The sequence below is a fragment of the Papio anubis genome, chromosome 8 (assembly GCF_008728515.1).
Source record: "Papio anubis isolate 15944 chromosome 8, Panubis1.0, whole genome shotgun sequence".
NCBI lineage: Eukaryota > Metazoa > Chordata > Mammalia > Primates > Cercopithecidae > Papio > Papio anubis.
Window position 1 is genome coordinate 120,725,455 of NC_044983.1, and position 15,608 is coordinate 120,741,062.

At 44.9% G+C, this 15,608-nt stretch overlaps 1 protein-coding gene across 3 annotated transcripts in view; it reads left to right on the top strand.

The window, feature by feature from the left end:
* The window catches only part of NSMCE2 (NSE2 (MMS21) homolog, SMC5-SMC6 complex SUMO ligase), a 270,450-nt gene extending 260,494 nt beyond the window's left edge, over positions 1 to 9,956 (top strand). For 2 of the 3 annotated variants that reach the window (XM_009213569.4, XM_009213568.3), the window contains exons 5-7: positions 369 to 469; positions 862 to 968; positions 9,602 to 9,956. In XM_009213569.4, coding sequence (XP_009211833.1) covers positions 369 to 469; positions 862 to 968; positions 9,602 to 9,716 — 323 coding nt within the window. In that variant the 3' untranslated portion in view covers positions 9,717 to 9,956. Of the gene's footprint in view, positions 1 to 368; positions 470 to 861; positions 969 to 1,814; positions 2,006 to 9,601 lie in introns of all 3 variants that reach the window. The other variant, XR_002524113.2, reaches the window with a different exon arrangement.
* Positions 9,957 to 15,608: the final 5,652 nt, after the last annotated feature.

The window sequence follows — 15,608 nt, forward strand, 5'->3', positions numbered from 1 at the left end:
CTTTTAATCTTTGCCACAAGCCTGTAAAGCAGAGGCTTTAAAAAAGCGCACCTTGCTAGCCTAACGTCTCACCACTGGACAAGAAAGAGATAACCTGACTCTGAAGCCACTCTCTTGGTCACTTTCTCTATAACTTTAAAAAAGAGTTTTTTTAACTGCTCTGAGCCTCAGTTTGCTTATCAAAAATAGTCAGAATGAGGTACCCCGTAGTGTTCTCTGAAAAGCAGAAGAGTTTCTATGCATCCAGTCCCTACATGGGGGCCAACACCAAATTCACCCCCAGAAACTCTTCGCCTCCTTTCCTTCCACTCCTTCCTTTTCTTTGACGTTAGACCAGGGAGGCTTATCAACTGTCCATTTTCCTCTAGATGGTCTTCAAGCCGACAGAGAAGCTGACGGAACAGAAGGAGTGGATGAAGAGATGATTGTGACCCAAAGTCAGACCAACTTCATGTGCCCCATTACACTGGTACCGCTTCCTCCTCCTTCCCCTGAAAGAAACATGATTCACTTCACAGAGGCAGAAAGATTCCTGTTTGTTTTCTGGTTTGATGTCACTTAGGGAGTTAAGGAGGGAGTAAAGAAAAGTGCTGGGGGTTGAAGAGTATCCACGGGAGGTTCTTGGGCTGGAGAGAGCTGTCAGTAAATCGTGCCCTTAAGGATCCGGGACTAAAGTCATGGCCTACAGGCCAAGTGACAGTCCTGCCACTGGATTCCCTGCATTTCCTTATCTAAAGCCTAATAATTATCTAAAGCCATGAGAATGGGAAGTTAAACATAGAAAGCTCAGGACTAGGACAAAACAGCTACTGGAAGTTGATCATTATCATTCCTGAAAGCCCAACTTCTCCTTGATTACAGTTGGAAATGAAGAAGCCAGTGAAAAATAAAGTGTGTGGCCACACCTATGAAGAGGAAGCCATTGTTGGCATTATTGAGTCCAGGCACAAGCAGAAGAAAAAGGCCCGGTGAGTGGACGCAGGGAAGGAAGTGGAGCCTTCCCCAGTGGTAGTCACTCAGAGGTGGTGTGTTCACGCTAGAGGAAAAGACACTTCAGTGTCTCTTCTGAATTCCGTTCACCTCCCAAATACTGTAAACATGGAAGTGGGCTTTCTGGAAAAACAATACTTGAGGGAAAAATTAGTAATCTGTTCAGGAAGAAGCTGAGGGAACTTCAACCACACCTTCAAAGCAGAATAAGGCCAGGCGCAGTAGCTCATGCATGTAATCCCAGCACTTTGGGAAGCCGAGGTGGGCAGATCACCTGAGGTCAGGAGTTCGAGACCAGCCTAGCCTACATGGTGAAACCACATCTCTACTAAAAATACAAAAATTAGCCAGGCGTGGTGGCAGGTGCCTATAATCCCAGCTACTCGGGAGGCTGAGGCAGGAGAACCTCTTGAACCCAGGAGGCGGGGGTTGCAGTGAGCCAAGATTGTGCCACTGCATTCCAGCCTGGGCAATAGAGCTAGGCTCTGTCTCAAAAAAAAAAAGGTTTAAGTAAATTTGTGGCTAACTCATAAATGATAAATTATTTTTTTAATTGGAAGTTTTGCAGAATCTTTAAAAATATACATAATACATATGTTATATATTATTTTATATGTATATCATATATATTATTGATCTTTAAATATATATAATACACACACACACACACACACATATATATATCTCGCCTTCCTTCCCCTCCTCCCATGAACACGGACGACCATGCTCTGTTCCTGTAATAACACAGAATCCTGAGTTAGCCAGACTGACTGGCATTGACTCAGTTTGGCATTTCTTGTGCTCTTATCATGGATTTGTTGCAGGAATGGAATTGCAGGTGTGACTAGTTCTCAGTTGACTTCTGATAACAGTCCCTTTGATGTGTGGCTTGCTTCTCCATTGCCCAGAAATTTGCTGGTCCAGACCTAGAATTGGAATTCCCCAGCACTCCTCATCTGGGTGTGGACTTAGAGATAATATATTGGAGACTAAAGATATCTTGATGGTCATTCAGGCAAGTAACTTATCCTTTTTATTCTAGAAGAATAGTGGCTTTGCTGCCTAATGTTTGCAAAATGTAGACCTTAGTACATTTTGATCTGTTTTAAGTTTCTGACTTACAGTTGAAATGTCAGATTTCGACCGCGTGCGGTGGCTCACGCCTGCAATCCCAGCACTTTGGGAGGCCGAGGCAGGTGGATCACGAGGTCAGGAGATCAAGACCATCCTGGCTAACATGGTGAAACCCCATGTCTACTGAAAATACAAAAAATTAGCTGGGCACGGTGGCGGGCGCCTGTAGTGCCAGCTACTGGGGAGGCTGAGGCAGGAGAATGGCGTGAACCCAGGAGGCAGAGCTTGCAGTGAGCCGAGATCGCACCACTGCACTCCAGCCTGGGTGACAGAGTGATACTCTGTCTCCAAAAATAGAGGGGGAATTTGAGTTGTTAAATGGCATGGCATGCTTTATTTTTTCTTTATGGCATGGCATGCTTTCTTTCTTTCTTTTTTTTTTTTTCTGTGACAGTTTCACTCTTTTTGCCCAGGCTGGAGTGCAATGGTGCGATCTAGGCTTCCCGCAGCCTCCGCCTCCTAGGTTCAAGTAATTCTGCTGCCTCAGCCTCCTGAATAGCTGGGATTACAGGCATACACCACCACGCCCGGCTAATTTTGTATTTTTAGTAGAGATGGGGTTTCTCCATGTTGGCTAGGCTGGTCTCAAACTCCCAAGCTCAGGTGATCTGCCCGCCTCCGCCTCCCAAAGTGCTGGGATTACAGGCGTGAGCCACCACGCCCGGCCATGGCATGCTTTCATTAGTTTCCTTATCCATAAATGGATGACAGTCATTGTAATCGCCTCATTGGCATACTTAAAATTTAAATAAGATACATGCAAAGTACTTAAAGTCGCTGGTACACAGTAGGGCTCAGTAAAAATTGTCCCATCATCATCTTCAGACTTGAGCCACTATCAACATCCTCTTCATTTTTTTCCACCATTACTCTATAGGCATGGGAGAGGAGGACAGTTTTAAAGGAGTAAGATGAGCCAACCTGGAGTTTAGGAAGTTACTCCAATAGCAATGCAGAGATGGATTAAGGAGGCATGAGGCAAAAAAAGTCAGTTAGGATGCTTTTACAGTAGCTTAAGTTATAGATAATGAGAGCATAGAGATGCAAGAGTGATTGTGGAGGTATAGTTAATGACATTTGACGACTGAATGTAGGAGAAAGGAAGAAGCAGCAAGGGGTGGCTGACATTTCTCATCTGGGTGTCTAGGACTGTCATTTGCTCATTAGCCTTCAGAGAAGGCATGAGAAAGGAACACTCTTATTGGAGGATTGTGATAGACTCAGCTCAGGTCATCCTAAATTCAAGGTCCCAGCAATATAGCCCCGTGGAAGTGTCCAGGAATGCAGCAAATGTGAGTTTTGCAATCAGGGAAGGACTCAGAACTATCGATGTGGATTGGGAGGTTATCAGTGTAGAGGAGTCAACCCACTCAACTACCATCGCAAACGCAGCTCTGGAACTGATGCATTCGCCAGCAGAGAGCCAGCAAGGCAGGACCTGGGCCTCCCCCGCGATATCCGCGAGGCCAGAGCCCGACTTCGTTCTGCTCACTGTGACATCTCAGCACCCTGGTGCCAACCCTCAAAAAAACACTTTGTTGACCAGTGAAAAGATCAATCAGCAGAAGAAGACCCCAGCAAAGCAGTCTAAAACATAGCCAGGAGCCAGGAAGAGTGATAAGGGGTGGAGGCTCATGGGAACTTGCGGGCGGGATGGGCAGGGTTCTGAAGGCCAGGTGCATTTGAGCAGCAGTAGATTAGAACTCAGGGCCGTCTTGAAACCGACTCCAGATGTTTCTGATGAAGCATGAAGTCGTGTCATTTCCCATGATGCACGTTAGAGTGATGAGTATTTCTGGGTTCGCTTTGTTTAGAAACGTCCATGACACATTGTCTCATTTCTTCCTCCTAGATTGTTCTAGTTATGTTTATTTGTTTAGACTGGAGTTCCAGATCCATTGTGTTCTGGGCACTGCCTGAAATTTACTGTGCAAGCTTCAGGCCCTGGGAAGGCCTCTCTGCACTGCCTTGAGTCAGAATAATATTGTTGAGACTTTAGCCCCAGCCAAGCACAGTAGTTAGAATAATTTCCGAAAATATATCTGTTAACAATAAGCCTATTTATTCACTTAAAAATAAAGCTGCCTTATGATTTCCTTTTTTTTTCTTTTCCTTTTTTTTTTTTTTTCCTTTTTTTTAATGTCAGCCACCCCTCGCTGCTTCTTCCTTTCTCCTACATTCAGTCAGTCATCAAATGTTGTACTCCAGGCTGGAGTACAACCTCTGCCTCCCAGGTTCAAGTGATTATCGTACCTCAGCCTCCCGAGTAGCTGGGATTACGGGCACACACCATCACGCCCGGCTAATTTTTGTATTTTTAGTAGAGACAGGGTTTCACCATGTTGTCCAGGCTGGTCTCAAACTTCTGGCCTCAAGTGATCTGCCCACCTTGGCCTCCCAACCTTATGATTTTCATATATTAATATTTCTAACTTGACCACAGTCACTTTTTTGCTTTTTTGTTTGAGAACAGGAAACGTATTTTTAAAAGTCATATTTAAGAGCATGTAGAATAAAATGAAGTTGAATAGAAATGGGTCATTCAACAGCAGAACTCCAGCTTTGTGCTTGGAGTTCCTGTTTCAACACTTATTGACAAGCCATTCAACCTTTCTGCCTCAGTTTCCTCATCTGTAAAGTGGAAATAACATCAGCATCTCACAGCATTTCAGGGGCCAAAGAAATGGTAGGGAATTCCATTCTAGGTCTGGACCAGCACATTTCTTGGCAGAAGAGAAGCAAAAGCACTTAGTTGAAAGCTCTTTTGGGAGCGAAGAGCGCTAAACAAATAGCTGCAGGATTGTTAAGACCGAGACTGATAGAGTTGTTATCGCTCCCCGTGCCGCTTAGTGACACATTATTTTAGACTCGGGGGTGTGAGATAGAATTACTGTCTGTGTTGAGGTATGACAGGAATCCCTCCCACTCAGATTTCCAGAGGTCTCTATAGACCTTCTGTCTACAGCTTGTAGACTAAACCTTGGAATTCTTGGGACCCAGATCCAGGAACTCCCAGGATCATGTACTCTTGAGCGTTTGCAGAGGCCAAGGTTCCCCACAGCCCTGTGGGACCCCAAGGCCCAGTTCCCTTTGCTCAGCAGTCACCTTTGTGCTTGCCCCGTGCTGCAGTGAAATGCTCTGCTTGGGCAGTGCCTGGAGGTGGGGACCCAGCCGCTCCTTCAAGGCTTGAAGGGCTGACTCCTGCACAGCGATGATGCGGCAACTGAAGATCGGGTATTGCCACACCGAACTCGCTCACCAGGATGTCGTGGGATTAATGCCGAATGCTTGTGGAGACAGTTGTTTCTCCAGAGGAGGCATGCCCTGATTCAGCACTGTGGCATGATGGCCTTCTCTTATCCTTTCTGCTTTAAAAACTTGTGTTTATTGGAGATGAAGTGAGAAACAAGGTTCTTCCCAGTTCCAGCATCAACCTTGCCTCCAGGAAGTCTTCCCTGAGCCCGTATTCATGCTGGACAAAATGTCATTAGCACCCCATGTCATGCCAACATTGTCAGCGCAGCTGGCTCCCCTCCACGAGCTTCTTGAGAGCGGAAGCTGTGGACTAGAGCAGGGACTGGTGCACGGCAGGACCTGAAGTGAACTCCCCAGTCCTTGACACACATCAGCCTGCTTATTTCTCACCTTATTTGACAGGCTTGTGCTCTGCCTTCATGTTCTTAAAGGGAAAAACTGAGTCACAGAGAATTTAGTCAGTTACCCAGAGTGACACAGCCAGGGGGTTTAAGCCCAGGTCTTTGTCACTCTTGACCTGCAATTCTGTCAGTAAGCCATCCCGCTCCCCTTAGGAGGGCTTTTTGGTTCATGCCTCTACCATCAGAGTCTATCCCCTCAGTGCCCTGGGCTCCATCCCAATGAAGTGAAGGTGGGTGCCTGTTCTGCAGCTGAGTGTGTGGTTAAGCCCATCAGACATTGTCAGCGTGCTCTCATGCACTGACTAAAACCATGATGTCATCAGGAAGTCCTCCCCACCTCACTCTCCACTTCCCTCTCCACTGCTTATTCACTGTCTGGCTATCAGAGTTAAGGCCTTTGCTGGGTAGGATGGAAGAGACCAAGGCCAGGCAGTCCAAAGCAGATATTCAGGGTTATGTATTAAGGGAGGGTCATCCCAGCAACCTACTTGGACTTGCATTTCAATGTCATGGAAGCCAAAGTTATGATACTTGGCTTTTCTAGTCACAAAAGTGTCTGTATCCTCTTCATGATCTTAGCTGCTTATTTTCATACAGACATAATTCACCAGGCACGGTGGCTCACGCCTGTAATCCCAGCACTTTGGGAGGTCAAGGCGGGTGGATTACTTGAGCGCCAGAGTTCAGGACCAGCCTGGGAAACATGGTGAAACTCTCTACAAAAAATTTTTTTAAAATTAGCCAGGTGTGATGGTGTACACCTGTGGGCCCAGCTACTCAGGAGGCTGAGGTGGGAGGATTGCTTGAGCCCGGGAGGCAGAGGTCACAGCAGAGATAGTGCCACTCCAGCCTGGGTTACAGAATGAGACCCTGTCAAAAAAAGAAAGGAGAAGGAAACAAAGAAAGAAAAGAAAGAAAAGAAGGAAGGAAGGAAGGAAGGAAGGAAGGAAGGAAGGAAGGAAGGAAGGAAGGAGGGAGGGAGGGAGGGAGGGAGGGAGGGAGGGAGGGACGGAGGGAGGGAGGGACGGAGGGAGGGAAGGAGAAAGAGAGGGAGAGAGAGAGAGAAAGAAAAAGAAAGAAAGAGGGAGGAAGAGGAGGAAGAAGAAGAGAGGAGAGGGGGAGGGAAGGGAATGGAAGGGAAGGGGAGGGGAGGGGATAATTCACTTTGAGACTTCACAGCATAGGGGGACAGGCTAGGGAAAAATACAGATTTTTAAACTAGTGTAAAACATTTCTCCAACTTTGCCCTAATGCAAAGCCAAATCATCAAAATGATGCATACCTGGGCCAAATCATCCTGATCCTCTTTCATATAATTGCCTTTCTGTAATTATGATTTAACACATCATGCACCTGAGTATATAGGGCTTTTTTTTTTGAGACAGAGTCTCACTCTGTTGCCCAGGCTGGAGTGCAATGGTGCGATCTCAGCTCACCACAACCTCCACCTCCCGGGTTCAAGCGATTCTCCTGCCTCAGCCTCCCGAGTAACTGGGATTACGGGCACCTGCCACCACGCCCAGTTAATTTTTGTATTTTTAGTAAAGATGGGGTTTCACCATGTTGGCCAGGCTGGTCTCAAACTCCTGAGCTCATGTGATCCACCTGCCTCGGCCTCCCAAAGTGCTGAAATTACAGGTGTGAGCCACCGTGCCTGGCCATATTTTAATATTTTAAAAATAAATATTGTTATTAAGCATATTATTTATTTCATTGATTAATGCCCCTCTAATGTAAAGACTCCTTGATCCACAGATCAGGGCCAAGAAATACTTTCTCTTTCATGTTGGACTGTTGGGCTTCCTACCACTAGACAAATTGGAGTTCCCATGACCAACTTTCTTTCCTTCTCTTTTGCATCTTTAGTGTGGTTTGCATATTTGTTGTTTTTGGTCTTAATATCCTGTGCTTTATGGAGAGCTGTTTCAGATCACTGGGTCAGAGCTCTGTGTGGACAGGAACCATATATTTGTATTTCACAGTTGCATGCTTAGAACCTAGCACAGGACTGATCCCTAGAAGAATCAATTAATGCATGAATGGGTACATGCCTGTGTTGGATATATGCAAGGTAGAAATAGATCCAGAACTTTAAAACTTCTTGGAAGAATGATGATGAGGGAACACATGATAGTCACGGGATCAGGAAGGCAATTAACATCATTGAGCACTGTGTTGCCTGTCACCTTGGGAAATAGGGGTTCTCTCCCCATTTTAAATCAGAGGCAAGAGAGGCTCAAGAAGGTTATTGTGAATTGCCTGTGGTCTCATAACTAGCAAATAAGTGATAGAGAGAAAATTCAGACCTAGGTTAGCTTGACTCCAAACATTGGGCCTCTAATCTACCAAAATTTGGTTCACTTTGAGAACCAGATTCTTTGAGAAGAAATAGGTGATGTCATCCAGCCCACTGCCCTCAGAGAAGATCACATGGAAGCAGAGCCGTGGCTTGTTTCTACCCCTTTCTGGATGACTCACACTGATGTCTTCAGCTGCAGCCTTTCCACTGAGTCTCAGTGGTCCACTCAGTCTCTTCTGGGAGAGCTACTGGGCATCCGTTCCAGAGGAAACAGATACCAACCAGGACTGTGGCTCTGTGCTGCAGCCTGTTTTGCCCCATCATTTCCCACTGTGATAAAGGGCACTACCAGTCACTGATCTGCCCAGATGAAGCTGGCTTCTTCCCTTTCCCTTACACTCCACAGCCGCTCCGTTGACAAGTCCTACAGGTTCTATGGTCAAGCGTGTCCTGAAACTGATCGCCATGCCACCCTCGACCAAGCTGCCCTCACCTCTCTCCTGTACCCTGCGGGATCCCCCACGCTATTTTTCCCTGTCCCTCTCTTACCTCCCTGCTTTGTGTTCTCCATAAGCAGCCAGAGTAACATTTTCCAGATGTAAACCAAACACACCCCTCCCCCATCTCAAAAACTTCCAGTGTTTTGTCTTCATATTTAAAATAAAATCCAATCTAGGCGGTGGATCACTTGAGGTCAGGAGTTTGAGACCAGCCTGGCCAACATGGTGAAACCCTGTGTCTACTGAAAATACACAAAATTAGCCAGGCATTGTGGCAGGCGCCTGTAATCCCAGCAACTCGGGAGGCTGAGGCAGGAGAATCACTTGAACTCAAGAGGCAGAGGTTGCAGTGAGCCAAGATCACGCCACTGCACTCCAGCCTGGGTGAAAGAGTGAGACTCTGTCTCAAAATAAATAAATTAAATAAAATAAAATCCAAAGCCCCATTGGCCCACTGACCTCACTTCCAACTGCTCTCCCTCTTGTCTGGGTCGCTTCAGCCACATAGAGCTTGCTCTCACTCCAGGGCACCAAGCTGGACGTCCTCAGCACTGCACTCGCTACTGCTTTAGCCCGGACCACATGCAGACTTGTTCCCATGCTTCATTCTGGGTCCTGCCCAAGATGAGATGTGTTTGGTGAGGCATGCCCTGAGTCCAGCCAAAGCAGCCATGGCCCCAGCACTGTCTCTTCTTGACCCTGCTTCGTTGCCCTCATAGCCCATAAGGTGACCTGAACTTACAGCAAGCATTTATTTGGTTCACTAGTGGTAGCCTGTCTTCCTCATTAGAAAGTTAGCTCTTAATAAGGTAGGCACTACTCACATATCGCTTGTGTCCCCAGCATCTGGACAGGACCTGGCTCAGGTAGGGACTCAGCGAATCAATGAATGAGGGCACCTCGGTCCTGACTTTAACACTTTTCCTTTTTCGTTAGAAGTCTTACTTAAACACTTGAGTGTAAAAGAAGTTTCTGCTTAAGGCAGTAAAGGGGACTGACTTGATGTTCTTTCTCCCTTGCAGTTGCCCTAAAATTGGCTGTAGCCACACGAATGTAAGAAAGTCGGATCTCATCCAGGATGAAGCACTTAGAAGGGCGATTGAGAACCACAACAAGAGAATACATCATTCCGAATAGGAAAAGCCACCTGCCCACAGGGAAACCAGCAGCCTACCTCCTACCTCAGCCGTCTGTTGAGAGCAGTGCTGGCCCCAGCAGTTAGGGACTGGCTGCATAGCATACTTGTTTGGGGTAAAACTTGATGCTTTTATGTGTGCTTGAAAACATTTTTCTAAGTTACACAACAGAAATGCAAGCATATTGTTTATTTTTAAGTGTTCTATAATGTTAAATAAAACTTTGATCATCTGCAGTGTCCTCCCTGCACGCCTCCTGATGTAGGGATTGTTCCAGAGGTGCAGGCTTTTCCATTTCAAGGACATCAGATTGATTTTTATAATAGTTTTGGCTAAAGAATGTTTTTCAGCCAGGTGCAGTGGCTCATACCTGTAATCCCAGCACTTTGGGAAGCCAAGGTGGGCAGATCACTTGAGGTCAGGAGTTCGAGACCAGCCTGGGCAACATGGTGAAACTCCGTCTCTACCAAAAATACAAAAATTAGCCAGGTGTGGTGGTGCGCACCTGTAATCCTAGCTACTCAGGAGGCTGAGGCAGGAGAATCAGTTGAACCCAGGAGGTGGAGATTGCAATGAGCCGAGATCACACCACTGCACTCCAGCCTGAGCAACAGAGCAAGACTGTATCTCTAAATAAATAAATAAATAAATAAAAAGAATGTCTTTCAAGTGATATTTGAAATTAAAACATATAAAAAAACACCCATTGCAAGGCATTTTCTGTAAGTATAGTAAATAATAGCATTTGGTTATAAAGCAAAGTCAGTTTACTTTCTTGTATTTATATTGTATATTGACAGTTCCAAACATATAAATGCTTTTATTGTCATTCTGAATGGAATAGAATGCTCCAGTGACTGGCTAATCAGTGCATTGCAGTGATGATTGATGCCTGTAATGAAAACTTTGCTGCAGCCCTCCAAGAACCTAAAGTACCATCAACAGTAACGACATTCCAGCTGCTCTCTGTTTTTCTAGATGGCTTGCTACAAGTGACTTTATCCCCCTGGGCATTAGTGTCTTCAGCCATAAAGTGAAGGTGTTCAACAAGATGTTCTCTAATGTCTCTAATCAACAAGATGCTCCCTAATGTCCTGTGACCCCTGAGAGTCTGTGGACTTACACCAGCAGGGTCTTTAAGTTGAATGTCTTCAATTATATTCTAATTGTGTGATGAGTACCAATCTATTGTCTCCATTAGCAACCTTTTATCAACCTTACTATTTAATTAAACAAAATTTGAAGCATACCCTGATGACACTGGAAAACCAAAATAGCTAATAATAGCTAACATTTATTGAGTACTTACTGTATACCAGGTGCCATTCTAAGTGCTTTACATTATATTAACTCATATAATCTTCATACCCCAGTGAGGGAAGCACAGTTCTTACAGATAAGGAAAAGTAGGCACACAGAAGCGAAGTCACCCATGGCAAGTCAGAGATGGAACTAGGAAATGGCTGAGCTGGGACCATAATCTGGAGAGCCCAGTCCTAAAATCTCCATTCTTAACTCCATACCCTCCTCCTCCCTATTGACTTAATTTAGAAAATGAAAATATATTCGAAGCCCACATTTAGAACCAAAGCTTTTGTAAATAAACAAGTGTGCGTGTGAGTGTGTGTGTGTGTGTGCGCATGTACAAAAAAAGTCTAATTAAAATGGAGACCTACTCAGGAGGATCACTCAAGCCCAGGAGTTTGAGACCAGCCTGGGCAAGATGGCAAGACCCTGTCTCTATTAAACAAGAAATAAGGCTGGGCGCAGTGGCTCATGCCTGTAATTTCAGCACTTTGGGAGGCCAAGGTGGGTGGATCATCTGAGGTCAGAAGTTCAAGACCGGTTTGGCCAACATGGCAAAACCTCGTCTCTACTAAAAATACAAAATTGGCTGGGCACAGTGGCTCAGGCCTGTAATCCCAGCACTTTGGGAGGCCGAGGCGGGCAGATCATGAGGTCGGGAGATCAAGACCAGCCTTGTCAACATGGTGAAACCCTGTCTCTACTAAAAATGCAAAAATTAGCTTTGGTGTGAGCCTGTAATCCCAGCTATTCAGGAGGCTGACATATTAAAATTGCTTGAACCTGGGAAGCAGAGGTTGCAGTGAGCCAAGATTGTGCCACTGCACTCCAGCCTGGGCAACAGAGCTAGACTCTGTCTCAAAAAAAAAAAAAAAGAGCCACCCCCATAATTCAGTCATCTCCCACTGGGTTCCCCCAACAACATCTGAGAATTTTAGGAGTTACAATTCAAGATAAGATTTGGGTGGGGACACAGCCAAACCATATCATTCCGCCCAGCCCCTCCCCAATTTCATGTCCTCACATTTCAAAACCAATCATGCCTTCTCAACAATCCCCCAAAGTCTTAACTCATTTCAGCATTAACTCAAAAGTTCACAGTCCAAAGTCTCATCTGATACAAGGGAAGTCCCTTCTGCTTATGAGTCTGTGAAATCAAAAGTAAGCTAGTTACTTCCTAGATACAATGAGAGTACATGTATTGGATAAATACAGCCATTCCAAATGCGAGAAATTGCCCAAAACAAAGGGACTACAGGGCCTATGCAAGTCTGAAATCCAGTGGGGCAGTCAAATCTTAAAGGTCCATCCTTTGACTCCATGTCAAATCCAGGTCAAATGGATGCAAGAGGTAGTCTCCCATGGCCTTGGGCAGCTCCACCTCAGTGGGTTTGCAGGGTGTAACCCCCCTTCTGGCTGCTTTCATGGGCTGGCATAGAGTATCTGCAGGTTTTTCAGGCACATGGTGCCACCATTCTGGGGGTTGAAGGATGGTGGCCCTCTTCTCACAGCTCCAGTAGGCAGTGCCCCCGTAGGGATTCTGTGTGGGGGCTCTGACCCCACATTTTCCTTCCACACCGTCCTAGCAGAGGTTCTCCACGAGGGCCCCGCCCCTGCAGCAAACTTCTGCCTGGGTATCCAGGCATTTCCATACATTCTCTGAAATCTAGGTGAAAGTTCCCAAGCCTCAATTCTTGACTTCCATGCACCTGCAGGCTCAACATCACATGGAAGCTGCCAAGGCTCAGGGCTTCCACTCTCTGAAGCAACAGCCCAGCTGGGACACAGGGCACCAAGTCCCTAGACTGCACTCAGCAGAGGGACCCTGGACCCAGCCCATGAAACCATTTTTTTCCTTCAAAACCTCTGGGCCTGTGATAGGAGGGGCTGCCCCAAAGGTCTCTGACATGCCCTGGAGACATTTTCCCTACTGTCTTGGTGATTAACATTTGGCTACTTGTTACTTATGCAAATTTCTGCAGCTGGCTTAAATCTGTCCTCAGAAAATAGGATTCTCTTTTCTATTCCATTGTCAGGCTGCAAATTTTCCAAACTTTTATGCTCTGTTTCCCTTTTAAAACTGAATACCTTTAACAACATCCAAGTCATCTTTGCTTTGCTGCTTAGAAATTTCTTCTGCCAGATACCCTAAATCATCTGTCTTGTTCAAAGTTCCACAAATCTCTAGGGCAGGGGCAAAATGCCACCAGTCTCTTTGCTAAAACATAACAAGAGTCATCTTTGCTCCAGTTCCCAAAAGGTTCCTAATCTCCATCTGAGACCACTTCAGCCTGGATTTCATTGTCCATATCATTATCAGCATTTTGGTCAAAGCCATTCAACAAGTCTCTAGGGAGTTCCAAAATTTCCTACATTTTCCTGTCTTCTTCTGAGCCCTTCAAACTGTTCCAACCTCTGCCTGTTACCCAGTTCCAAAGTTACTTCCTATTATTTCAGCAGCATCCCACTCTGCTGTACTGTATTAGTTCATTTTCATGCCGCTGATAAAGACATACCCAAGACTGGGCAATTTACAAAAGAAAGAAGTTTTATGGACTTACAGTTCCAGATGGCTGGAGAGGCCTCACAATCACAGCAGAAGGCAAGGAGAGACAAGTCACATCTTACATGGATGGTGGCAGGCAAAAAGAGAGCTTGTGCAGGGAAACTCCCATTTTTAAAACCATCAGATCTCATGAGACTCATTCACTATCACGAGAACAGTGCAAGAAAGATCTGCCCCCATAATTCAATCACCTCCCACCAGGTTCCTCCCACAACACGTGGGAATTGTGACAGTTACAATTCAAGATGAAATTTGGGTGGGGACAAAAGCAAACCATATCACTAGCCAACATGGTGAAACCCCATCTCTACCAAAAATACAAACAATGATCTGGGTGTTGTGGCGTACACCTGTAATCCCAGCTACTCACGAAGCTGAGAGACAAAATTTGCTTGAACCCGGGAGGCAGAGGTTGCAGTAAGCCAAGGTCGCTGCACTCCAGCCTGGGCAACAGAGTGAGACTGTCTCAGAAAAAGAGATAAATAATTTTTTTTTAATGCAGGAAATAACTGAATTTGACATCTACTGGGCAGTAAAAGCCACTAAATAATAACATATTTGAGTTTAAAAGCATAGTCTAACATGAGTGAATTAATTTTGAAAGCACTTTTATGGAATTCAGAAAGTAGTATGACATTCAGTTGTCTAAAAACTAAATGCTTTTGAATTTCCTAAGATGCTTTATCTGAATCAGACTTTATGGAGGAAATGATTGTATTTAAGCCAGAACAAACATACTTTTCATGGAATGTCGTTCTTTTGTGAAATATTTTGCTTACTGAACAGATAGGGGTAAGCATGAAATTATTCCCAACATTGGATTTGCATTTTTCCCAACTCTTTCTAAAGAGAATTCTGGAATATTTGTATGGGTACCAATACCAGTTAGAAAAATGCAAAATAACAGTATTTCACTTTTGAAAAGGTATAGTATTTATATCTTCTGAAATCTTTCCCTTCTTTAGCCTTCAGAAACAGTTTCATAAATTTGTCTAGCCATTCAAAGAGTTTGATGTTGTACACAAAATTGATTTTCATCTTTGAAGGTCTATCATTTGATTGTTAGTATTGGTCTGGCATACTATTAGCTTTTTCTTTTTTTCTTTTTTCTTTTTTTTTTTTTTTTTTTTGTTGAGACAGTGTCTCGCTCTGTCACCCAGGCTGGAATGCAGTGGCGCAATCTCAGCTCACTGCAACCTCCACCTCCGGGTTGAAGCAGTTCTCCTGCCTCAGCCTCCTGAGTAGCTGGGATTACAGGTGTAAACCACCACATCTGGCCCAATCTGGCATATTTATTAAGTTTCTGTTACAGAAGTTTTTTTTTTAATGGAACCATTTGTTCAATTAAAATTATATTCATCTTCTTTAGTAACCCAATGTTTAAGACAGTTTAAAGGAGAGCTGTTCTAGTCAAAGAGGAGGTGGGAGTTGCAGCTCCCCTTTTCCCAGGACAATCCCAGAGTCCTATCTGAGATTACCCCAAGGCCACATGAGTGGCATTTGAAAACTGCACTAGACATTGTAGCAAAATAATTTTTCAGATATGACTGATTTAAGACTAGGACAATTGTGTGGAAATGGCATTTTTTTTTAAATGCTAATTATTTTAAGAAACTTTCAACTAGCACATTTGAAACATTACCACACGGCCAGGCACGGTGGCTCACGCCTGTAAACCTAGCACTTTGGGAGGCCGAGTCAGGCAGATCACCTGAGGTCAGGAGTTCGAGACCAGCCTGGCCAACATGGCAATACCCTGTCTCTACTAAAAATACAAAAAAATTAGCCAGACATGGTGGTATGTGCCTGTAATTCCAACTAGTTGGGAGGCTGAGGCAGGAGAATTGCTTGAACCCAAGAGACGGAGGTTGCAGTAAGCCGAGATGGCGCCACTGCACTTCAGCCTGGGTGACAGAGTGGGACTCTGCCTCAAAATAAATAAATTAATTAATTAATTTTTAAAAAATTAACACAAACTCCAAAAGATAATTTCTCTCTCACCTTATATAAAACTTCAAACAT